Source organism: Wyeomyia smithii, chromosome 2 (genome assembly GCF_029784165.1).
Source record: "Wyeomyia smithii strain HCP4-BCI-WySm-NY-G18 chromosome 2, ASM2978416v1, whole genome shotgun sequence".
In the NCBI taxonomy this organism is placed as follows: Eukaryota; Metazoa; Arthropoda; class Insecta; order Diptera; family Culicidae; genus Wyeomyia; species Wyeomyia smithii.
The window spans coordinates 208,563,418-208,589,161 of NC_073695.1; the positions used below are offsets into that span (position 1 = coordinate 208,563,418).

At 38.2% G+C, this 25,744-nt stretch overlaps 5 protein-coding genes across 5 annotated transcripts; 2 read left to right on the forward strand and 3 right to left on the reverse strand.

The window, feature by feature from the left end:
* The first annotated feature begins 2,905 nt into the window (after positions 1-2,905).
* LOC129722655 (sphingolipid delta(4)-desaturase DES1-like) lies at positions 2,906-4,158 on the forward strand. The gene has a single exon (XM_055676267.1). It carries the CDS (start codon positions 2,953-2,955, stop codon positions 3,931-3,933), a length of 981 nt encoding a protein of 326 aa, XP_055532242.1. The 5' UTR covers positions 2,906-2,952; the 3' UTR covers positions 3,934-4,158.
* A 7,071-nt stretch (positions 4,159-11,229) lies between these two features.
* LOC129720375 (glucose dehydrogenase [FAD, quinone]-like) lies at positions 11,230-13,106 on the reverse strand. Its single transcript, XM_055671838.1, has one exon. It carries the CDS (start codon positions 12,955-12,957, stop codon positions 11,230-11,232), a length of 1,728 nt encoding a protein of 575 aa, XP_055527813.1. The 5' UTR covers positions 12,958-13,106.
* Positions 13,107-15,198: 2,092 nt separating this feature from the next.
* Positions 15,199-18,766, forward strand: LOC129723967 (sphingolipid delta(4)-desaturase DES1). Its single transcript, XM_055678485.1, has 2 exons — positions 15,199-16,353; positions 18,033-18,766. Exon 1 carries the CDS (start codon positions 15,371-15,373, stop codon positions 16,334-16,336), a length of 966 nt encoding a protein of 321 aa, XP_055534460.1. The 5' UTR covers positions 15,199-15,370; the 3' UTR covers positions 16,337-16,353; positions 18,033-18,766.
* Positions 18,767-18,956: 190 nt separating this feature from the next.
* LOC129723966 (zinc finger and SCAN domain-containing protein 12-like) lies at positions 18,957-20,709 on the reverse strand. The gene is made up of 4 exons (XM_055678482.1): positions 20,324-20,709; positions 19,631-20,226; positions 19,286-19,576; positions 18,957-19,227 (listed from the first exon to the last, which is right to left on the reverse strand). Exons 1-4 carry the CDS (start codon positions 20,462-20,464, stop codon positions 19,026-19,028), a joined length of 1,230 nt encoding a protein of 409 aa, XP_055534457.1. The 5' UTR covers positions 20,465-20,709; the 3' UTR covers positions 18,957-19,025.
* Positions 20,710-23,829: 3,120 nt separating this feature from the next.
* LOC129721989 (zinc finger protein 184-like) lies at positions 23,830-25,381 on the reverse strand. Its single transcript, XM_055675142.1, has 3 exons — positions 25,031-25,381; positions 24,362-24,921; positions 23,830-24,309 (listed from the first exon to the last, which is right to left on the reverse strand). Exons 1-3 carry the CDS (start codon positions 25,169-25,171, stop codon positions 23,895-23,897), a joined length of 1,116 nt encoding a protein of 371 aa, XP_055531117.1. The 5' UTR covers positions 25,172-25,381; the 3' UTR covers positions 23,830-23,894.
* Between the last annotated feature and the right edge of the window lie 363 nt (positions 25,382-25,744).

Consider the following 25,744-nt stretch of genomic DNA (forward strand, 5'->3'; position numbering starts at 1 on the left):
AAGCGCCTTGAAAGCAGAATTGAAAACCTGGGAACATATGACAATACAAGAGAACTGGATATGCTCAGTAGGGCTACGCCAGTCTAAACGCTTTATAAAACCAAGCGTGAAGAAAAGCCAGGAATTGCTTAGTTTAAATAAAAAGGGACTAAGGACAATTACTGGACTGTTTACAGGACACTGTCCAAGTAAGCATCACCTGAAACAAATTGGTCAGTCAGATGACGAATTTGCGTTTCTGCGGGTTCGAATGTGAAACCGCAGAACATTTGCTCTGCCACTGCAGTGCACTAATACAGCGCAGAATAAGAGCCTTTGGAAAAGGAACTTTGGAGCCTTTTGAGGTCTGGTCTGCGAATCTTAATGAGGTAATACATTTCATACGAAATTCAGTGCCTAATTGGGAGAAAGGGTGCGATATGACAACGACGATCACTTCCATCAACAGTGATATGTCTGCCACGAGTACCTAGACTAAAGAAGAGGTATACCACAAAAGATCAAAATAATGGTCGCAGTGGTCCAAATCTTACAAAAAAAAATAGCTAATGCGTCACTTGTGAAAACATATCATCATGTTTGTTATGGTGATAAAAACATAAGATAACGTTTTCATAGATAACGCATTAACTATTCTCGAGTCTCGTGGCACTGAAAATTTGTAGTCGACCACGTGGTGTCCACGTGGTGGTTTTTACCCACTACCACCTTAATCATCCCAAAGAGATTTTTTTACTTCAGCTCTGATGCGCGGATGACGCACAACTATTGCAACGCATGGCGATTTTAGTTCGCAATTACTTAGTCATGTGTTAATAATAATCAAGCATAAAAAGTAGAACCAATTTCTCTTAGTTTGAAGCAGAAAAACAAAATATCAGGTTTCCATTTAAAAGAAGTCATCCTGATTGATTTAATTTTCTTATTTGAAGTTCAGAATGGACTCTACCTATGTTAAGACCATTTGCGTCATAGTCTTTGCTTAACAGTAGAAGGAACTCATGCGCCGTGGTTCGGCATAATCTGTGCTTCTTTTGTGATTATTTCACTGGATCACGTATAAAAAAACGGAAAGCGAGAAAAATTACTATTTCGTTATTTACGCTTTGGTAGAGGCTCGACACGAGCGCTTAATTTTTATTATGGGCTAGAGGCCTGGCCTGGCCATGCAATCATACATTGGTTCTCCTGATCGAAAACTATCGCGTATCTTTCCGATATACGTATAAGAGTGCGAAACCTTATGTGAGTAAAGCATACAAGGTACTGCGGATATACTGGGTGTTATTATGAGCCTGAACAAAAAACAATTATTGGTGTAGAGAAGAACTGAGACTAACGCCTAAGACAAGTTTTTAGTCTGGAATGGGAGAGTGCCAACACACAAAAAATCGCTGATCGTATGCTGGACAGGATTCCTTTGTTGGTAGCACACGAACAAACAAAAAAGTTGCATCTGTCACACACGAAATTAACACTTTTTAAATCTTATATCTTCACATTTGGTATTTGGTAGGATAAGCATCCCTCAGTGCATTGTGCATTGAGATGAAATACTCGAAATGTGTGAGGTAAAATAAAAACATAAGTTGCTTGTTTGTTTAGCAGCTTGCATTTGCACCCAGTTGCAATTAGCAATTAATAATACTAAAGTTTTAAAAGCTGTATGATAAAATCTTTATAAGCGATTTTAAAGAGTTACGATACACTGTAGGCAGGGCCGGATTCAGATGCTGTGGGCTCGTGGCAGCTAATTTTCACCGGACCCTCTGCTTAAAAAAATAGAAACAAGAAATTTCGATATGACTTTACCCTTCGTTAAAGGTGATGAGCAATAAAAAGGTCTCCACTATGTTCATGCTGGCCAAGGCCCTCGTGTCGGAAGGCCCGGGGTATTTGACCCCCTTTAAATGCGGGCCTGACTGTAGGTCTGACATTCAACTTAAAATAGTTTTTCCCTTCAACCCCACGCGGATGACGCAAACCCATTCCGACGCATGGCAATTTTAGTTTGCAATTACTTAGTTGTGTGCTAATAAAAATCAAACGCAAAAAGCAGAACCAATTTGCTTCGGTTTCAAGCAGCAAAACCTAATATCAGGTTTACATTTGAGAGGAAAAACCATCATGATTAATTTTATTTTCATGCCCGAGGTCTTAGAACGGACTTTACCTAAGTTAAATTCATTTGCGTCATCGCCCACGCCTGAAAAATAGGTGTAACTCGGGAACGGTGATTTTTGATAATCTGCGCTTCTTGTGTGATTATTTCATTGGATCATGTATAAAAAACAGAAAAAATACCTTTTCCTGCGCTTTGTTAGCAACTCGAAGCTAGTCGTTCATCTTTATAAGGGCTGAGAGGCCTGGCCATGCAATCATACGTTGACAGTTCTGATTTTAAGCAAACTTTTGCATATTTTTTCGATCAATGATAATCCGAAACTTAATGCCAGGAAACCATACGAGGTACTGCGAATCACTGCATATGATGATGAGCCTGCACAACAAACCACCTATTGGTGTAGAGAAGAACTGAGACTCACGCATAAAACAAGTTTTTAGCCTGGAATGGACGGGACGGGACGGGCATTGTAAATATGTTGGACAGAATTTTTATGCTTGGAAGCAGGGGGCAGAAATTGGCCTCCCTCTGAACAGCAAAGGAATGTGAATTTTTCTACATTTCATTCCTAATATTAAGGGCTGCACCTTTTATTCGCACAAAAAAATTAAGCTGATAGCATGACCACCGTTTAAATGATCGTTTAGCACAACCAGTAATGGAGTAAAACTGCGCAGTCATTTTTGTTTTTCGACGTGACCTTCGAAGGATTTTGATGACGGTCACTTCATCGCTGAAACACTATATAATGGACTCCAAATCCATTGTCTTATCCAGTCGACCTTTAGCAAGTGACGTGTTAATACGCAACTGCAATCCAGATCAAAATGGGCCAACGCGTGACGCGAACCGATTTCGAATGGGTCCAAAACAAACAGTCACACGTGATTCGGCGGAACGCCATGTTGAAGAAATATCCGCAAATTAAGAAACTGTTTGGTGTTGATCCCAGGCTCAAGTATGTGGTTACCGCGTTAGTGTTCGCGCAGTTTTTCATGCTATACGTGATGCAAAACCAGTCGTGGAAAATGATTTTCCTCGTGGCGTACTTCGTCGGTGCAGTGATCAACCATTCTCTTATGGTAGCTAGTCATGAAATCGTTCACAACTTGGCATTTGGCCATGCACGACCACTGGCCAATCGTTACTTTGGGATGTGGTGCAACATACCAATTGGTTTGCCGTTCTCAATAACGTACAAAAAGTATCATACGTTGCACCACATGTACTTATCACAGGAGGTTCTGGATCACGACATTCCCACAATAGCGGAAGCGAAAATGTTTACAACAACACTTGGAAAGCTTATTTACCTGATTGTGCAACCTACATTTTTTGTATTTCGGCCGTTCTTCGTAAATCCTATGCCCATCCAGAAATTGGAAATCGTCAACGCCGTAGTGCAGTTCGTTTTCGACATATTGGTGGTTGCCGTTTTCGGCTGGAAAATGCTGTCCTTCCTGTTGATTTCCTCGTTTTTCGCGTTAAGTCTTCACCCGATTGCCGGACATTTGATTTCCGATCATTACATGTTCAAAAAGGGCTTTGAGACATACTCGTATTACGGTCCGTTGAATTGGATCCACTTCAATGTTGGTTATCACAATGAACATCATGATTTTCCATCAATTCCCGGAAGCAGGTTGCCGGAAGTAAAGAAGATCGCACCAGAGTTTTACGAGACAATACCGTATCATACATCCTACCTCCGTGTGCTGTATGACTTTGTTACAGATCCTGCTGTCGGCCTGTATGCAAGAGTAAAGCGAAAGCCTCTGGAAAAGGAAACGGTTTCTTCACAAGATTGAACTGAATGGAGAATCTAAAATAAGATGTGATAGAATAGGCAGGAAATTATTATTTTCTTTTTTGATACCTGCATGCTTGGGAACAAACATAAGAATGAATTCTAGAGTTGTGTTTTTAAAGTGGATTTGAAAGGTATCAGAATAGAAAGTTTTCTGAAATAGGTGATTTTTGAATAATGTTCTAAATAAATAGGAAATTTACCTTGATGAAAGCTAAGAAAGAGAAAAGTAATGGTACATTGCTATTTTAGTATTTATTATTGCAATATGTTATTAAAATATTTAACAGATAAAAAAATAAAAATTTCATTTGTTGTTATTATTATTCGAATTGTAATCCAAATCAGAAGTTTTAGAGGAATGCGAAAAAACGTACCTAAATTTCAAAAATTTCATTGCGTTTGAAGCTGATCGTTTTCACTTTGGCTTACTTGTTTCACGCATGTACATTAGAGTGGCAATAGGATGTAAGGAAAACCTAAATTAATCCACCTAGCGGTGAGACCCAGCCTTTCTCCTTCGAACTTATAATTTGTTAAAATAGATTTACTCCAACACTTAAAAAATACACCTTGATTATTTCTGCTGGATTTGTTGTTCATTCTAAACAACAAATTTTTTGTAGCCAACAGCACAACTATACCAAACATTTAAAATTTAACATATCATCGGCTTCGTGCAACACTGGCACAACTCAAAATTTTGCATCTTTGAGTTTTTGATAGCAAACGATGCCAAATACTGTTTCGTTTCATCACACGAAATCCGATTTCGAAAATCACAAAAATTCCAGAGTTATGAGTAGAAGTGCCTTTGCTGAACAAATCGAAATTTCTCCATAAAGTTAGTAAAAATAAGGTTTTAACTTGGACAAAGTGAGCACGTAATATGTGCATAATAGACCCAAAGGAGTTTAATAAGGATTGGTAATCTTAAACTTCAAAGTTTTCTTGAAAATCGAAAAATTAATTTTTGAGGCAAATTTTCAAACGCGTTTTTCTCGAAACTATGTTTTTTGAGTTGTGCCAGAGTTGCACTTAACCGACGATATGGATACAAATTAACACATATACACTACCCGTCATAAGTTTGGAATCGCTTTTCTGAGTATTGCAACACCCAGTTTGAATATTGCAACACCCTGAAAAGTTTAGCATCACTTGATATGGGCAGATAAATGTAACTTTAACTCTTGATTCTGAAAACCTAGAGAGTTGTAGTCTTCAGCAAAGTTGCTCAGCAGGTCAAGGGCTTGTGATTGGAGATTGGAGTTCGGAATTCAGCCACAACGCAGCGCTAGTGTATGAAGTTTTGAACGCAATTTAGCTCAATAATCCCACCATCTGAAGAGTTGCGATTTTCAGCAAAGTTACTCAAGAAGTCAAGGGCTTATAATTAGCGGACAGTATAGTGAGGAATTCAGCCGCCAAGTAGCGCTAGTGTGTATGCAGTTTTGAGCGTTTCGAACTTAGTTCAGCTCAATAATCACATCGTTTACACTGATAGTTTACACATGACGAAGTGAAACCAATTTGAATGTTAACAATTTGATCACCACACACAATACGTAAGCTTGTGTGTGTTTATTCTAAAGAAGTGCTTTCATTTGAGGAGGTTACAACATATAGCATGCGACTGTGTTGGTATGTTGACAGTTTGATCAGCAGCATACACAACCCGTTTTACAATGGGGAAAATTGACGATATCGCGACTAAATTGATTACCTCGGCTACAAAGAGTTGCAATAGACTTGCCTCTGATCCGATATTGAAGGATTTGACTACCACAGGGGGCATTCCGTATTACTTTCCGCTGCAATCTGGAGACCGAACACGCAACGCCGTCGCCTTACATGCAAGTCGAGTGGTTCTGACTTCAGTACATGGTGCGTTCGAGAAAGCGCATATAAGCCCCATCCAACGAGTAGACACCCGAAATGTATACACGAAGTCAAAAACACTTGTCCTGGTGGTTGCCGAAGTTGTCAAGGTCGTCGAAGTCGTATTTTAATTAGAACATTGGATGATTTTGATTTGTGTTGACACTGAATTGTAATGGAAATAGCCTCAATGGAATAGTTCGGAACACATATGCGACGTTATACTGTGTTTTGACGTGCTTGACCACAACTGGTGGCACTAGCCGACGACCGCAAATTTCTGGGTAGTAATATTCGCGCGATAAGTTGAAGTTTCAACATCCTGAACAAGTTTGAGCACCGTAACTTTCTAGCAGGTTGGAATCGTGAGATTAGTTAGGTTCAAATTACGACAAATTGTGTGCCCACTAGCGCCACCTAGCGGTAAATTTTCACACTGAATTGGCCACCATACAGCCTTTGACCTTCTGAACAAGTTTGCTGAAAACCGCAACTTTCTAGGTTGTCAAAAACACGAGATATCCGCCTATTCCAGGTGATGCTAAACTTTTCGGGAGGTGTTGCAATATTCAAACTGGGTGTTGTAATACTCAGTAAAGCGATTCCAAACTTATGACGGGTAGTGTACATGCAAATAACATTAAATTCTTTTTCTTTTTATGATGCGGTTTTGTTTTCGATTGTGGTATAATCGATTTGTACTCATATACTGCCTATAAATATTCAGATTCTTTAAGCCAACGTTAGTCAGTAGATTTCAAATAATGTATAAATAAATGTTGTTCCTTATACATTAATTTGAATGATCTTATCAGTGAAATTAAAATTCTTCAACGCAGTTGATATTACTGATCGTTTATGAGAGGCATCCAATGAATGGCCAAATACCAATCAATATGGGTTCTTGAAACCTGGATTATACCCAGTGGCCAAAATCCGACCTAAAACCCAATTTTCAATCCAGATGACCACTTCTGGTTGCCTGATAATCATAAATCATAAAATCCATCATAAAATTGCCGAACTGCCTAATCTGGGTATTTCTATGGCGAGGATGGCGACAGTTTCCGATCAACAGCCTAAAGTGACAAACATCATCCAATACGATTTGGGGAAGCGGGGTATCCGGAGGCCAGAAATCATCTTCAGACGCCATTTTAAATTTCTAGGCAGTAGCTTCCGGTTTCTACCAGTCTAAAAGGGACAAAAATTACCCAATGTGAGTTTTTCAGTACCCGGGATGATGCTCAGAGACCGGGAATCAACTTCATACTTCATTTTGAAATCCGAAATTTGCGACACCTGTTTTCTTTAAATAAGTCGTGTAACCTTTGAAAGAAGAAATTTTCAATATTTTTACAATTTGGATGGATATTACATAATGGATAAAATTAAAGTCCGATTACACTGGTCAACACACGTGTTGCCCCGAAGGTCAAACTAAGAAAAAATGAAAAATTATAGCTTTTCCTGTGATTTTTTTTCTTTCTAGGGCAACTATTATTAGCTTTAGAGCAGCATTTTGTCAACCAGTGTTATAATCAAATTAAATGGGTACCAATAAAGCAACTAAGCCTCCAATTTAAAACTAAGATTGTTGAAATCAGTGATGCCATCTTTGGCAAAACGAGTGAATTTGATAAAGTTTTCTGAACACGTTTCTTTTCATAACCTTCGAACTACATGTTGAATCATAATAAAATTCGTTATTTAGGGGTTTTAAAGACAGCCCGTTCATTTGATACCTATTTTGTTCAAATCGGTTGTGTAGTTTCTGAGATAATGGAGTTTCATAACTTATACATTTTGATACATAACAGACAAAGTTACAGTCCGATTGTGATAAAATTCAATAGGGTTTTACCAGGGTTTTACTAGACCTTTCTATTGCAACTTATTTTGTGAAAATCGGTCCATCCATCTCTGAGAAAAGTGGGTGAGTTCCAACAGTCTTAGAAACATGTTTCTTGTCATAGCCTAATTTCACATTATTATACATAACGGACAAAGTTAAAGTCCAATAACAATAAAATTCAATAGGGGACCATTCATTAATGATGTCACGCGTTTAGGGGGGGAGGGGGTTTCAATTATTGTGACATATGGGGGAGGGGGGGTTAGCTGGATTGTGACATCACATTTCAACAAAAAAAAAATAAATAAAAAAGTCACATACCTAACCACAGAGATCAACTCAGAACTATTTATAATATTTGCATCATTCATTTATAGTTCTACGATCCCCTTTTTTGCTTAAGATTTGCTTTAGATAAAATAAATGACAATTTTTTTCTCCCTAAAAATGTTCTTTAATTCTGTTTCACCCTGCATGTTCATTTTTGAATGACAGCGCAATTTCATTAATTTTTAGTGTCTCTCAATCCAATCAATACAAAAATTGTGACAAAACGTAAATAAAAACGCTTGGTTATTGTAACATGTGGAGAATATTTGGATTGCGAATTGATTGAAGAAGAGGAACTAAATATTGATGGTTTTTCAAAAATCAGCAATGATGCTGCAGTTAATGTCTCGGCTTTCTATGTCGTCGATATGTGACTCCATCAGCAGCAACCTTGAACTAAGAACTAAACGCCTTTTCTAGTTATCTTCTATAATCTTCTTTTCCTTTTAGTTTCAGTTTTTCTTTCAGTAAAATCGTTCTTATTAAGAAAAAATACATTCCTAACAAATTTCTCGATTTCAATCAATTATCACCAAAGAAAGGGGAGGGGGATATAAAAACGTGACGTAATTAAGAGGGGGGGGGATCAAGGAAGTTGTGACAACTTGTGACAAGGGGGAGGGGGGGAGTTAATTTTTTCCAAATTTTGCGTGACATCATTAATGGATCGTCCCTAGGGTCTTATGGGGCAACTAGACTTTCCATATGATACTAATTTTGTAAAAATCGGTCCAGCCATCTCTGAGAAAAGTGAGTGAGTTTAAACAGTGTTTGAAACACGTTTGTTTGCATAACTTTTGAACTACATGTCCAATTATTATTATTTTACAAATGTTTCAAAAAACAAGCTTGTTCTTTTGATACCAATTTTGTTAAAATCGGTTCTGTAGTTTCTGAGATAATGAAGTTTTGTGATTTTCACATTTTGATACATAACCTCGAAACTAAAAGTCCGATCACAATGAAATTAAATAGGGTCTTATGGGACAACTAGACCTTTCATTTGCAATTAGTTTTATGAAAATCGGTCCAGCCATCTCTGAGAAAATCGAGTGAGATTGGGAGACCGTTACATACATACACACACTTACACATACACACACATACAGAAAATGTTCAGCTCGTCGAACTAAGTCGATTGATATACGAGATTCGACCCTTTGGAGCACTTTTGTACCTTTGGTTTTTTCAGTGATTGCTATACCTTTCTAGGAGAAAGGCAAAATGTCATCATCGAATTTAATTATGTACATTTTGTTCATTTATCCAAAACATTAATCTGTGCAAAATTTCAGCTCAATCAGACATGATTTAGGGATGTCACAAAGCTAGGGATACCATCCGTTCTGATTTAGTAGGACATGTCCTGATTTTGAGACCCATTTGGAGCGTCCTGATTTATTTTTCATATTTAAGCTTTTGTCCAGTTGTAGCAAATTGTTCAGTACTTTCCATAGGTGTAGCCAGAGGGGGGCAGGGGGCGTTCCCCCCCTCCTTTCTGTTTGCCCATAGAAACATCCGTGTAAAGTATAAGCCAGATCAAAAATAATTGATTAAAATGCTCGTCCTATGTTGTTTGGAATTGAACAGGTTTTTCAGTTGATCCACCAAAGACATTGCAGCGGCGAAAGTACAAATGCGCCTACATCAACTAGCTTGGAGTATTGGAACCGAGCTGTGACAATTCCTTACCTTGGTTCTCTTATAACCTCTTTGGGAACACGGTTCGGTGAAGATAGTGCACCTGCCTACGCGTTGTCCTTGCTGCATCCCGCTAACGTAATACGCATGTAGTTGGAAGAGTTCAAGCGCAAAACCGAAAGTTTCGTAGTTTTTACGAAGTTGACAATTTTGTTGGAGAGGCGGAAGTTTGGTACCAACATTGCAGCAGCATGAGAGCAGACCGTAAGAACTTGGAAGAGCTGGATCTTATAGACCTGCTAGCTGAAACCCGTTCTTTTTTCCTGCGACTAAGAAAGTAATGAAAATTGCACTTGCTCTGCCATGTGAAACATGCACGATTGAACGCTCGTCCATCACATTACGTCGCGTGAAAATCTGGCTGAGGTCAACAATGGTTGAACAGCGGTTGAGTGCTCTCTGCTTTCTGAGTGTTCATCGGCAGATGGTTAACAACAATCGTGAAAAATTTACTGAATTAGCGCTGGAGCGATTTGCGGAGGATGAAAGGAAGATGGTTTTTAATAACCGACATTGTTATTATTATCTTTCAACGGTACGTTTAGTGTAAATTAAATTACAGTTTAATTTAGTTAAGTGTTAATAAAAAAAATAAATTTACTTTTGCTCACTGATATGTCCAAGGGTTTAAATGAACATAAGAGTTTTTAATAAAGAACATCTATTTCTGTTCGAGGTTGGACAGAGAATAATCAAATTTTCCACTCTGATGGTTGCCTTGATGTAACATCTCCCCCCTTAAAACAGCCATTACCCTTGGAATCTGGAAGGCAGCGAAATGAGCCGTCTAGGTCGATCAGGGGTTTCTGGCTCTTCATCGTCTAACTGCTCAGGAACTTTTTTTTTCATTGTCTAGTAGCTGTTCAGCAGTATCGAGGGGTTGTTGTTTTTTAGCCATGAGTTGTGGTGGAGCTTCTAATGGTGGCATAGGAAGTTCTTGAACTTCTTCATGTTCAGCTGGTGGATCGTTAGAAGCAGGAGCCTTCAGAATACCTGCATCGTTTGATTCGTTTTCTTCGAACAAGAACAGTATCCTTCTTTGTGGCTAATACGGTTGCAGTCCATGCAAAGGTGGTTGTTGAAAACGCAGTCCTTCACAAAATGCATTTGACCGTATTGCCAACATAATGTCTTCGGTTTCATAGTTTCTTGCCTCGAAGAATTTCGCTGATGAGGTGCACCCTTCCTGTCCCTGACGGCGTGAACTGTAGATTTCGAGCCGCTTAATCTTACTCGAAATTTTCAAAAGGTTCTCAACATGTCTAAAAAATCTTTCCAAAAAATAAAAACGAAAGTGATTTCAATTTATCTCAAATATAGCTGACAACAACCCTAAAAAACAGAATATCTGTAAAATTTTTATAATAAGTCAATGTACTTTTTGGTAGATTTTCATTTTGTTAAACGTATCCACGTGGACATTATAATGTGTGCATTTGCGTACCCCTACTCCCCATAACTTGTTCACGTGGAATGTGGACGACCCCTAACGAATATGATATACCGATCAACAATGAAAATACTGCTGTTTTATACATTCGGAAAATTTTTATTTAGAAAGTAGTTGGCCAACGCAATAACAACAGAATTGGGATTTCCACTGGGTAAATTAGGAAGTACGGACGCGTCGACGACATAAAGATTATCTAGTTGGTGCACTTTCAAATCTCGGTTCGATACCACGGCTTCGGGATCTTTTGCATTTCCCATTCGGCATGTTCCAACTGGATGGTACAGAGTAAGCGTTAGTGCCCTTATATAGCATTCCCAGTACGAATTGCTCAAAAATTGGTGATTTTGACAGCCCGGAAATGCTATTGGGTTTATCTCGGCTCCCAACGCTTGCATAGCCGGTTGCTTTATGATGTGTTGGAGTATTTTGAGACCAGTAATAAGAGTTTGGACATCCTCCGGATTCCGTAAGTAGTTGGGATGGATAATAAGATTGGAACGTGGGTTAGTATTGTTAATTCTTATATAACCTTTGCTCTTAGGATGAAGAAGTATCGGAAGTATGGTGACGGACTGTTTGTTCTGGTCGACCATTGGCTTGAAATATTGACTCCAAACATCCGGTCGCAAATTGATTAGATTTCTAAGGTGCGCACCAGCATCTACAGTTATTCCTACTGGCAGCACCATGAATCCAATGTCATGAGTGAAATTTGATCCCAAATTCACAAATCCCAGACACTCGCAGCCACCGAACGATATCGACGAATTTTGACCATTATTGAAGAAATAATTCCACAAGTTCAATGGATGCACTATATCCATCAATCCCATCGGCATTCGTTGCGAAAGAAGTATTAAATCCATTCCCGTTGTAATGTGGTCCTGTAAATTTTCTCCTACTGGCAAATCGATTATCGCCGATATACCAGCGTTTTCCAAATGTTGCTTAGGACCGATTCCACTTTGAAGAAGGATTTTCGTACTTCCTACAGTTCCTGCTGCCAATATAATGCCTTTAGATGCTTTCCCTTCGACTGACTTGCCATTTTTGTTAAATATGATTCCAGTTGCATGACCATTTTCGATAATTATTCTCTCTACTTCAGCGTTGAAAACTATTTGATAGGATTTGAGCATGTTAGTCCAACTGTGATGGCTGGTTGTCATACGTTTTCCATCTTTCATAGTTACGTTCGGGCGATAGAATAACGAACTGTCTAATCCAGCCTGCGCGGCTGCTTCTATAAATGCGCTATCTAAGCCGGTTGAAAATTTCTGCATTTCCATAACAGTTGATAGATCTTCTCCCCAATGATCAAAATGTTCCATAAACATAGTTAGTTCTTCTTCTGTTTCGAACCATTCTTGAAAGTCCTCCCGAGTTGCCCGATAGTTGATCATATTATTGAATACATGTGATCCGCCAAAGACTTTTCCCATAGGCCAGGCACTACGATTCTCGTTCAGCGCATTGCATGCAGCCTCTTGTGCTTCGGTGCGATATTGCCAATCGTAAAAGGTTCCTTGAAATAGAGGTTGTAGCAATGGTACATCCATTATAGCTGGACGCATTGAGCCAGCCTCAACAATTAGCACATCCTTTGACGGTATTCCGGTAGCAATGACTGACCCCGCAGTGCCGGTACCGATTATAATGTACTCATACTGTTGCTTCGTCGGGACCGTGGTACCGTAGTAATGTTCATAAAGAAGATACGAACCATTTAGGAAAATGTACACGATACTCGTTCCAACTAAGTACACAACATACACGATCCAGGTGGAAAATCGGAGGATAAACATTGTTTTTCACACTGCTTACCGCACTACACGCATTTGGCCGGTTATTCTACGACAACGGATTTTAAGTAAACAGCTGATGCTTTTAATGAATGAATGAATACTGTTATCGCTTTGATTCATCAGTGAGTTTTGTGTATGTGAAAACGTGGAAAACGCAGAGCGAGCATCAACATGAAGGTGTGCTCACACTCACACTCCGTCGGCGTGTCAAGAATTATACACACTAAAAATAGTCGTGCAATATCATGCATCTGCTAAACCAGGGGTTCCCAGATCTTTTGCTCGGCTAGACACTGTTTCAGGCCAAAATATTTGGCGGGTCACCAGGATTTTTAATCGATGCGCAAATTGAGGAAGCTTATCTTATTGATTTAAAATGCAGGTACTCCGCCAAACATTTTGATTTGCAAATGTGTTCCGCCGAGTGGAGAGTCTGGAAAGGTAACATCAAAAAATCTATTTTTTGAGGCTAGTTTCTTTTTTATTTAAAACGCCGAGAAGCATTTGCAAAGCTTCGCGGAGCACGATTTGGGAACTTCTGTGCTACGCAATGTTTCAAATTGCCCATACTAGACCTGAGCGTCGATCGTCAAAACTGTTTACTACCAGCATAGCCAATAATCATGAAACGTGCGCAACAGCCTACTCGAGGGATAGTCCCTCGACGTATGAGCTATCGTTATATTATGCATTATCATCCGCTTATAAAGACAGAATCGAAGCTGAAGTTAAACAACGATTCGTTCGGGCATTCCTTGCGGTGGTCCAGATAAGCATTATTTCTAGTATTTTGAAAATATTGAAAATAATACTTATTAGTAGGTCGAATGTCATGTTCTACTGCAATAACTCATTATGATATATTTTCATATTGACTGATAAATAAAATAATTCAAGAAATATTTTAACAACAATACATCATCAATACAAAGTTGGTCTATATTAGCTAATTCTTTCCGGGTTTTGTCGATCTGAATCTAGTATGAAGTTGTTTCGAGAATAGACCCTCGTTTAAGGTTCCCTTACGTTGTGGTTCTGAACCCTCTTGGTACAACCGATACTGTACAATTCTTATGCATTTAGCTCATATATCACTATAATTCATTGCAAGCTGTTTCTTTTATTTCGGTTGATCTTTACTCAATCCACTGTTATTGCGATATTTACACGGAAAACAAAATCTACCCAACCGGAGGGTACAAACTACCTGAAATGATGTAAACCTTATACAACTTACGTGTTGGGTAGTTTTGCAATGCTATTGCTGAGTCATTTCAACTTAATTTACTTTAAACATGCTTTTACTCAATGATGGTGTTTTGGCAAAAAGTCAATAATGAGTAGTTTAAACCCAATATTGGATGAAAAATCAAACTGGTTGAAAATTCATAACCCGCGTGAAGAAATTGATTTCGCGAAAGTGGCAGAGATATCTTTGATATTGGTAGTTTTGGTTATAAATTAGTGATATTAGATGAAGAACGTGCTTTTGTGCTTCTTTTTTTTTTTGAATAATAGCCGCCAATCAAGAAGAAGATTAAAATTGCATTGTGAGAATGGAGCTAGGAACGGAGGCACTTAAAGGGGAAATTAATAAAACCAGTTACACCAAATTAGAAGGTACGTGAGTAGGTTTTGAGATAGATTTAATAGATTAATATATAATATTAATTCAATCGAATGAAATTAACTGAAATCTACCCAAGGCATAGTTTAAAAGATTGAACTAAACGTTGGGTATTTTTTACGTATTGTTACTCTTAGTGCTTTATACCTTCTATTGAATTATTCTACAACTACTCAAAATTGGCTACTTGCACGGAACGACGCCGTTGAGTGAAATCGATATGAAAATGGGTACTTTTCGTTTTCCGTGTACCGTTCTTTACAGTTCCTGACTAGAGCGAGGGATGCCACATATACAGATTCATCTAGATTTTTGAACAATTTTTTCATGCAGATTACAGATTTTTGCAAAAACAGCAGACATCGTACAAATTTTTCGCAAAAAATAGATTTTTATTACTGTACCTCTGTTAACGATTTTTCGACATTTAAAATACAGATTAAAATGTGGCATCCCAGATCCGTACGGTGGAAACGTTACTCTTCGCACAGTACACTCAAACGTTTCATAGTGTTATTTTGGTTGATGCATCATTTGACGTATACCACATAAACTCTATATACTGTCCTTTGAGATGCGGTCGGCTTTGAGACCAACACTAATGCCCTACAGCTGTATAGGTATTCGGTGAATCGAAGTCACCGGGCGGTCCCGGCCAGCAAAAGTCAGTGACGAAAAACCCGTTCAGCGTTTTGTGCAGTTTAAGTTTTTCTTCTTCGCAGGAGTGGTTATGATTTATTTAGGCACAATTTAATTAACCAGTGAGTTACAGAAAAGTACTTCAGGATGGGACAGCACGTTTCCCGGACAGACTTCGAGTGGACGTATACCGAGGAACCGCACGCTAGCCGACGTAAAATTATTCTGCAAAAGTATCCCCAAATCAAGAAACTGTTTGGTTATGATCCACAATTCAAATGGGTTGCCACGGGTATGGTTCTGGCCCAATTTGCAATGCTGTTTGTAATGAAAGATCAGTCATGGAAGATGATATTTCTGCTGGCTTACTGTTTAGGCGGAGTCATCAATCACTCGCTCATGCTGGCATGTCATGAAATTGCTCACAATTTGGCATTTGGACATTCGAGGCCACTGGCGAATCGTCTATTTGGATTTTTCTGCAATCTACCCATCGGACTGCCCATGTCCGTGAGCTTCAAAAAGTATCACCTGGAACATCATCGATACCAGGGAGATGAAGTGATTGACACTGATCTGCCAACCCTACTGGAAGCAAAACTCTTCTCAAATACACTTGGAAAATTTATTTGGGTTTGCCTTCAACCCTTATTTTACATCTTTCGTCCACTCATCGTGAACCCGAAGCCCCCGCAAAAGCTGGAAATCGTGAATGGAATAATTCAGCTTATTTTCAACACCATAGTCGTATATTTTTTCGGTTGGAAGGTTATGTTCTATCTAGTGATTGGATCTTTGCTGGCAATGGGCTTACATCCGGTTGCGGGCCATTTTATCTCCGAACACTACATGTTTGCCAAAGGCTTTGAAACTTATTCCTATTACGGTCCGCTGAACTGGATCACATTCAACGTTGGATATCACAACGAACATCACGATTTTCCGGCAGTACCAGGACGGTACTTGCCTGAAGTAAAACGAATTGCACCGGAATTCTATGACACCATCCCACAGCATTCATCATGGTCAAGAGTGCTCTACGATTTCATTACTGATCCAGCCATCGGTCCATACGCGAGGATCAAGAGGAAGGCGCGAGGATTAGATTCTTAATTGCAGCATAACGCACGGTAGGTTGATAGCGATAAACGATTCCCAGTGACAAACGGTGATTTCTTATCCAAATCTTAAGTTATTGTTTCATCAAATAAGTCTATTGAAATTGTTAGAATAATAATTCTGTGAGAGATAACGGAGCGTCTAAACAAGATAACGGAGCAATTTATTCATGCGCTAGTTGGTTCCCTCAAATTGGTTGCTATCATGTGATTCAAAGTTTGGAAGCAAATAAAACCTCACAAGTGTGGGTGATCAGACGTTTGTTTGCCGTTGGGCGTGTGATGTATTTTTATTGGACGGTCCGCTACGTGCCACTATAGCACATCTAGTTCTGTATAGTGTCATACGCTCGATTCTGACTTGTTTAACTGCCTGCTCACAATTGAGACATTTTATTTGTACACCCAGCTGATAGCGATTACTCACAGAAAGCAGCAGCATTGGGTTATGGAATGAGTCATTTGAAAAAAGGAACTATCGATTGATGCGTGTTATGAATATGTTTCATTCTGTTAGCTGTATGAAGTTTGTGTGCATCGTGTACGTTATAGTTATATTTACACGTAGCTTTTCGAATTTCCTCTTTCGAAGAGAATTTTATTAGTTATTGATATCTGTGTGTGTAAGCTGGTTTGAATTCATTTGGTTAACCATCAGTATTCTATTTATTTTGGTACGATGGAGGAACTTTGTCGAGCCTGAGTTTTGTTCGAACTTTTGAACAAGTCAGGGGATTCAACTTCTGTCAGTTTATAATACAACGCAAACTTTTGTATTTTCTAATACAGGTTGAGTTTAAACGTTCCGATTCCTGTAGTATTTTCCCGCAGTAGTTTTGTCCTTTTTCTGGTTCAATCCTTTAGTCGCCTTATCCCTACGGTTGTCATATTCTTTTCGTCATTGTGGTATTTTGAAAATTCATCTATATTCTAACTGCTCGTGAAGAAACTTACTAAATCCAGTTCTAACAGGTAAAATTGTAGCAACCTCTCCGTATATTTATCTACAAAAGGCGTAAATGAAAACAACACAATGATTCATGAAATAATCACGATGCTTCCCCATCGTTACAAGTGGAAACCAGGTGTTAGTTAAAATAGGATTTCTTTTTATCAGCACCGCTGTGGTTTTGCCGTTCAATGGGTGGTATAGACAGGTGTCTTCGCAACCGTCTATACATATGCTTTCTCAGTTTCCGTTTATCATTCGTCCATATTTCAGTTGATAGGTCTATGCGTCAAAATTCAATTATTGCCGGCTATAAATTGAAACTGCCACGCAAACTGTGAATTCAATTCTATGAGGTTGAAGCAGCCGCCGTTTAGACTGCAAAGAACACATTTTACATGTCAATCAGATAAAGAGCAGACTGGGTATTGCTGATAGGTACCTTGTTGGTGTTTGTGATCAACAGTGTGTCGTTTTTCTACCTCGACAAGAACAATTGGTTTGTAGCAGCAAAATTCAACTTTCTCTTGCATTTCATGAAACGATTTCCGTAAGGATGTTTGTTTCGATTTAAGCGTTTTTTTTTTTTCAAATCAATCTAAAACCAAACTAAGTATTTGTGTCAAACGTTCTCTGACGTCAAATATGCAGTTATGCCTCAAATATTATTTTTAAAATTTGAAATAAATTTAATTATATTAAATAATATATTACAAATAATACCTACTTGTTTCACTTTCAGGGATTGATTGAATTACTTATCTACGTCCTGCATTGTAATAACTATTAGGTAAGATTTCTTTTTATTTTCAACGTGGCAGTCGAGAGAAACAGGTTATTCAATTTGTATGAATTTTGAATTTATATAAATTCGATCGAGCAAGATTCTGGTAATTACTAAATATTAACACAGACAGTCGTTGTTTTTGCATCGCTAGCTTTAAAACTTTATGTCCAGATATGTAACACAGAGAAAGAAAAAATTGCGTCCGTGGTTCCATCTTGACAAAAGGATATTATTTACTACATTTGTTAGTGCAAGTTATAAACGGTTTGCAACTTGCGCTGATTTATCGTGTCAAACTGATAATCGTATAAGTTTAGAGCATTATTTTGAGTGTTGTAACCAAGTAAAACTATACGACTATCGCATTTTGCACATCCAAGCGCGAGTTATTAGATAGAAATTTACCTAACGAACTGAAACTGATTGCTAGGGAAAACAGAAGATCGTATTTTTAAGGAAAAGCCTAGACGTCGCTACACTTTGAGTCCTATGTGAAGAGTAATCTTAATGTTAACCAAAAACTAGAACTGAATCTTGAAAATCTGTGGGGATTCTAACTATGAAGAAGAAACACAACTGTTGCTTAATAGATACTATTATAATTCAAACTGTTTGTGCTATTGAAAAAAAAAATAACATACGTGGACTGCTTGAAAGAGTCCACTGTAAATACATTAAAGTCGATGTAAGATGGTTCGATGTTTTAATCCGGTATGAACAAAAAGAAACGAAAGAATATGTTTCATATTGTAAATAATTTGCTGATTCTTTAAAAACAAAAATGTTGTCACAATGGGAGCGTCACCTCACTTGAGAAAATATTAGCACTTGAGATAACGACACTCGAAAGTAATATTTCGCAATAATGACGCTAAAATACTGTGTTAATCTATTTTTATTGCGGTATTAGTGTGAACCAGACGCAATATATGAAGAGTACCTTCAATCTCAACCTTCGGCTTCCACCGATTGTTCATTCGACGGTGGAACATCACTTTGCAGAACAGTGGCACTACCTTGTTTAGCATTCAATCGATGGGTTTTCATATGCGTTACCAAATTGTCCTTCCTCCTAAACGCCCTGCTACAGATTTCGCAAGCAAAAGGTTTCTCATCCAAGTGCTTAGTAAAATGTTTACGGAGATCACCACTGTAAAATACAGTTGATCGTTTAATGTTTACGGCAACAATATAAATCATAAACTTACTTAGAAAGAAACATTTTATCACACTCGGAGCACTTGATTTTCGGCTCCTCGAAATGAGTTCGTTTATGCCGTGCCAGCCCGGTAGGTTGGTAATAAGCCTTGCCACAAACAGGACAGAGATATACTCGCTCCTTGAAGTGCGTTATTCGATGCTGTTTCAACCCGTTTAGCATAGGGTATTGTTTATCGCACAAATCGCATTTGTACATCTTCGCGCGCGTGTGGATATTAACATGTGAACTGTAATTGGAGGCGCTTACGAACGCTTTTGGACAAAACGGACACTGATGTCTACAAGGAATTGAAATTAACTAAAGAATGTATAAATCGAATCAAGATTAATACCTCTTTTCGTTGTTATGGATTCTCATATGCTCGGACATGTTTTTGATAAACTTTCCACACATCGGGCATACTTCTGCTCTTCTCTCTGTTTTAACAGCCAATTTGGGCCTGCCGCGCTTCTTTCCTGTTTTTACAACTTCAGAAGCATTTGGTTGTTGTTTAACACAAGGCTCTCGATTTACTCGCTCTTTTCGCGGCCGTCCGCGTTTCTTAAGAGGTATTTTTGAAGGGAATTCTTCAATGGATTCCTGCTCCGGTTGCTGCTCATGATCGTTGTCATAACTAGTTGAGCCCCCTCGCTCTTCTATCTCAACCTCATAGAAATCAATTGGCGACGAATTGCGATTTTCGTTATCAATTGGTTCCTGATAATCTTCAGTTACTTCTTCTTGTTTCGGCTTGTCTGTTCGAATAACGTGTTTGGCAGTATTTAATCCCAGCAGCAGCTCTTGGTCTACCGACGAAACTTCAGAAAGAAGTTTTAAATATATTCCGTCATTCCGAAGGCAACATTCTCGAAAATTATGCCAGTCTAAAATAGCGGAACGGCAACTGCTGCAAATCACTGTATCCGAGGTGGGTTCTTGCTTAACTACCTGAAAAGTTTGCGAAAATTAAAACGATCTGCTATTTGTACGACACCCACAGCCACAGCAACGGAACACCGCTTTACAGAAAGTGATACTTTCTTACCTGAATGGACAAATAGCGAAGGATGAGCTGGGAGAAATCCTCTGGTTCAGCTTCGTTTTGATCAGCCCAATCAACTGCATAATCTTCTATTAGTCCTAAGTTGGGGCCATCCTGCAAGCATAGTCTACAAATTCGCTCCATTTTTGTGAAAATAGTGGCTTTTGGAGGTGGATTAGGTAAACATTGATTATTGTACAATTGTTACATGTTTCACTGATTTATTCAAGCGGTACGTTTTTCATGATAGCGGTTTACTATAAAATAGATGCGAATAAAGTTTGTAAATTACGGGAAAGCGTTGGTAAACAAATAAATATCGAATTGTTTGCTTGGGTTGTGAAAAAATGAATTGTGAACGTTGTGAACGAATGAAAGTTTGACAGCGAATGAATCGACCGTACACTGAACAAAATGGAAGAGCTCAAAAAGTATGACAGGGTGACGCCACAAAAAAAACCCCAATATACGTATTTTTGACGTAATTCAGATTTTCTGTGCGGGAAGGTACTTTTAGATAAAAATGATTTACTTACTTTTGAGTGCACGGAAATGATCATTTCAAGCGTGAGTTTTCAAATAGACGTATGTAACATCAGCAAGAATCTGAGAAAATGGAGTAACAAATTTCTATTTGTATGAATAAATGCTATTTAAAATTGTTTGCTCTATGATCGGGTTTGATTTTAGCAAGAGTTAAGTGAAAAAATTATGTTTTTATTGTATGTTTCAACATACTGTTTTTTTGTCATTTTCCTAGCGAATTTGATAAAAAAATGTTTTACGCCGTTTTGTCGTGTAATTTTTACATACACCCTAATGATTCGTCGTTGTGGCAGTTCTTTGTTTACATACGCCCTATACTATTCGTCGCTCGAGCTAATTGTTTTTATTTTACGTCAAATCGGATACACCAGTATTAATCAGTTTATTTCAGAGAGTCAGTTTGATAACCATCAAGTTTGGATGTAAAAGCATTGAAAGTAAGTTGATTCTTACCATTTTTTTCTGAATGATACAAGAATTGTGATATATTTTTCTAGGAATTAGACAACCAGCACTCGTATTGAAGCACCGGTCGAATGTTATTCGGTAGCACATAAAAAGCAATGCTTAGCTCTCTTTCGAACTTCCCGGCGAGATCTTCTAGTGGACGTAGCGTAGTGTTTATTATTTTAGCTGTATATTTCTTTCCATTCTGTAATGAAAATCTGGAAGGATATTTTCATCGGAGATGAGATACTCTCGAACACATACAAGCTGATGCTGGTTGACGATGTGATGTACAGAATTAACAGTTCACCCCATTCCTGAAGGACTACATGAAGAAAAATATTGTAGAATAATGTAGCTTTTGTGTAAAAGTTTATTTTTACATTTAAATAAACATGGAACAATAAACAAAAAGTAGTGGAAAAAAAAGTAAGCAAATCAATCTAGTGGCATTTCTTCTTCTGCTACTTCTGCGTCCATATCGTCTTCGAAATTATCTTCTTTAATTGACTTAGCTTTACGTCCCCTCTTGGTAGGAACCAATTTTTTCAGGAATGTCTTATAATAATCTTGCTTGCATATATATGGCAGAAGACCCCGAAGGTCGTTGAGTTTGGCATCCGGTAAAGTAAGTGGCTCAGTGTTTAGGGGATGCAACGTAATATTCTCGACCTTCGCCGTTTGCTGTAAAAAATGATGGATCCAAGCTAAGTGAAGGCCAACATTATGAGCCATATTTCATTAGCAATATTACAACAAAAACATACCGAGCAACAGCTGGAATCCATCGTAACAAAATGGTTCAATGGTTCACGTTTCAAGCTCGATTATATCTCTTTAAAGAAAACATGAAATACACTGGTATACGAAAAACGAGCACGACCTATCTGCAGAACATTTTTTCTGCTAAATTGTTGTTACATACGTCGGTTTACTACGATCCTATCTGCAGTGTGCGCGATGTTATTTTGTTTTGTCAGATGCGTCGATTTACCGAGAAAAGGGTGTATAGAACAAATGCGAACACACTGAGAAAAGATGACATAGGACGTTTGCGTTGTTTTGAATTTTAAAGTATAAATTAATATGTTTTGGTACAAATGATCAATTTACACCAAGTGAAATAAAATTTGCTAAATCATGCGAACATTAGCTCGATTTGGTTACTCTTGCGACATACGCCTATTTGAAAACTCACGCTAGATTTAGGTAAAATTGGATACCTTGAATCATCAATATCAACATAAAAAACTCCATACACACCTAAAATTTTTTGCCGGGTCTCGGTAATTTATTGCCAAGAACGGCACCACTTAGTGCTCGGTTAAGAAAAAATGACAGCCGTCACATTTTTTCGTAAATCTCGGTTCAGCCTAACTGAAATCTCGGAATTCGGATATTTTGTGCCGAAATTTCAGTTTGGTGAACCGAGATTTACGAAAAAATGTGACAGCTGTCATTATTTTTTAAACCGAGCACTCAGTGGTACCGTTCTTGGCAATAAATTACCGAGACTCGGCAAAAAATTTTAAGTGTGTACAAATGATTACCCAAAATTAAATATTCGCACTTTATTCAAACAAAAACATTCAGGTTTACGTTGTTTTTACGTGTTCGCTTGGTAATATTTTCTTTGTGTGTACATGAGGAAGCGCCAATTCGCGTTGACGGTGTTGCTGATATTTGTGTGGTTTCTGCGTGCGAAAAAGAAAGAAGGAAATATTTTTGCTTTTGTCTTCACGCACATTTTGACAATTACATACGAGAGTTCACGTAGGTGCGAACAGCCTTCGAAATCTCTTTCAACGCGAATAAACCGAATAGATCATTGCACGATGACGTCACAAAACAAGAAAGGGATTTGACAGTTGTCGCGGGTTTGTTTACATAGTAAAATTTTCGGCTCGAATAAAAATGCGAAAGTGTTTTGTTAAAAATTGCGTTCCCAAGAATAAACCAAAAGATCACAGTAACGAATTCGCATAGGCGGAGAGTTTTCCCATCTTTTTCGTACTCGTATCATTCATTTTCACTCCTATCACATAAAAAGTGAATGGAACACCTTGTAAACAAACCCGTGGGAAGTGTTAGAAAAGTGAGGTTATTTTTCGTGTGCAATGATCTATGAAAAAGTTTCATCCATTTATTTAGTATAAATTATTGTATATATCGTTTTAATGTCTTAGCATTTAGACTTTAGATTCACTGTTAGATAAAATTGCAAGAAATACTAGCGTTACAACTCCATCTACCATTTTATGATGGAATAAAAGAATACCGCAGTTGAACGTTATGCAGTCGTATCTAGGATCCCACCTTCCTACTTTTTTATGTGTTCAGGGCAAGCTTGCTAGATCTACGGAATTTTCCGTTGATCTACGGACTGTTTCACTTCTACGGATGAACAAGCATACGGAGATACGGAATTACAGCTCTAGTATCTCTGTTGCAGGAAAATTGTTTCCTAATGGTTACTGGTGACATATCAAATTAGATAAATATGCAGGAAACAGGCCTAATGTTTTAATATATTTTTATTGCGGTATTAGTGTGAACCAGACGCAATATGTGGAAAGTATTCTCAATTTAAACCTTCGGCTACAGCCGCTTGTTCATCCGATGTTGGAACATTCCTTTTCAAAACAGTGGCATCACCTTGTTCAGTATTCAGTCGATGGGTTTTCATATGCGTCACTAAATGGTCCCTCCTCCCGAACGTCCTGCTACAGATTTCGCAAGCAAACGGTTTCTCCTCGAGATGAGTTTTTTTGTGCCGTGATAGTCCAGTTTGTTGGTAAAAAGATTTGTCACAAACATGGCAGAGATATTCTCGCTCCTTGAAGTGCGTTTTTCGATGCTGTTTCAACCCGTTTAGCAGAGCGTATTGTTTATCGCATAGATCGCATTTATACAACTTCGCGCGCGTGTGAATATTAACATGCGCACTGTAGTTGGAGGTGGTTACGAACGCTTTTGGGCAAAACGGACACTGTTTTCTACAAAGAATTAAAATTACCTATAATGCGTCAAAATATAATCCGTAATCACCTTATTACGTTGCTATGGGTTTTTATATGCCCGGAAAAGTTTTTGATAATCTTTCCACAAATCGGACAAACTGCTGCACGGGTCTTCGATTTGCGCTTCTTTTTCGTTTTTCCAACTTCAGAAGCATCCGATTGTTGAATATGAGAATTTTGGTTTGCTCGCTCTTTTTGCGGCCGTCTGTGTTTCTTATTAGGTTTTTTTGATTCTTTAATAAATTTATCCCCTTGATCGTTGTCAAAACTAGCTGAGCTTCTTTGTTCTTCTAAATTTACCTCACAAAAATCAATTGGCGATAAATTGAGATTTTCGTTATCGATTGTTTCGCGAAAATTTTCGTTTACTTCTTTTTCCTTTGGTTCGTCTGTTCGCATAACATGTTCGGAAGGATTTAACCCCTTCAGCAGCTCTTGGTCTACTGGCGACTGCGAGACTTCAGAAAGAAGTTTTACATATATTTGGTCATTGCGAAGGCAACATTCTCGAAACTTGTGCCAGTCTAAAATAGCAGACCGGCAATTACTGCAAATCGCCGTATCCCAGTTATGTTCTCGTTTAATTACCTAAAAGATTATGAGCAATTCAGAATAGAAAATCTTCTCGTGTAAACCTTTGGCAGAAGCAAAATAACGATAACGAAACAGGGTCTTGCAGAAAGATACCCTTTCTTACCTGAATGGACAAATAACGAAAAATGAGCTGGGAGAAATCCTGTGGTTCGGTATCGTTCTGATTAGCCCGATCAACTGCATAATGTTCTACTGGCCCTAGGTTGGGGCCATCCTGCAAGCACAGTCTGCAAATTCGCTCCATTTTCGGGAAATTTGTGGCGTTTGGAGGTGAAGTAGGTAAATATTGATTATTGTACAATTGTTACATGTTTCACTAATATGATTCAAGCGTTACGTTCTCCATAGTAGCAGTTTACTACAAAATAAAACCTAGTATAATTCGTAAATTACTGGTAAGCGTTAATAAACAAATAATGCGTCGGCGAATTGTTTACTTAAATTACGAATGAATGAAAATGTGACAGAGAATGAATCGACCGTACACTGAACGAAATGAAAAGCACTTCATTTACGACGTTTTGACATGTTGCTCGTGATTGATTCAAGTCATTTTTAGCAGGGATACCAGATGTGCCGAATTTTTGGCAACAAGCAGATTTTTAAAGTCCGTGGGCATAATTTCATTGAACTGCAGTTTTGTTATAGTTACTACAGATTTTAATCAGGGTTTCCTTAAATTTGCAGACTTGTGTGCAGATTTTTGCAGAGGCACATACATATTCCATTAAACAAACTCCAGCATCAATGAGTGCCAGCGTAGCTGCATTAACGGAAGCACAATAGTTTCCACCATCTGCCATCAACACTTCTATGT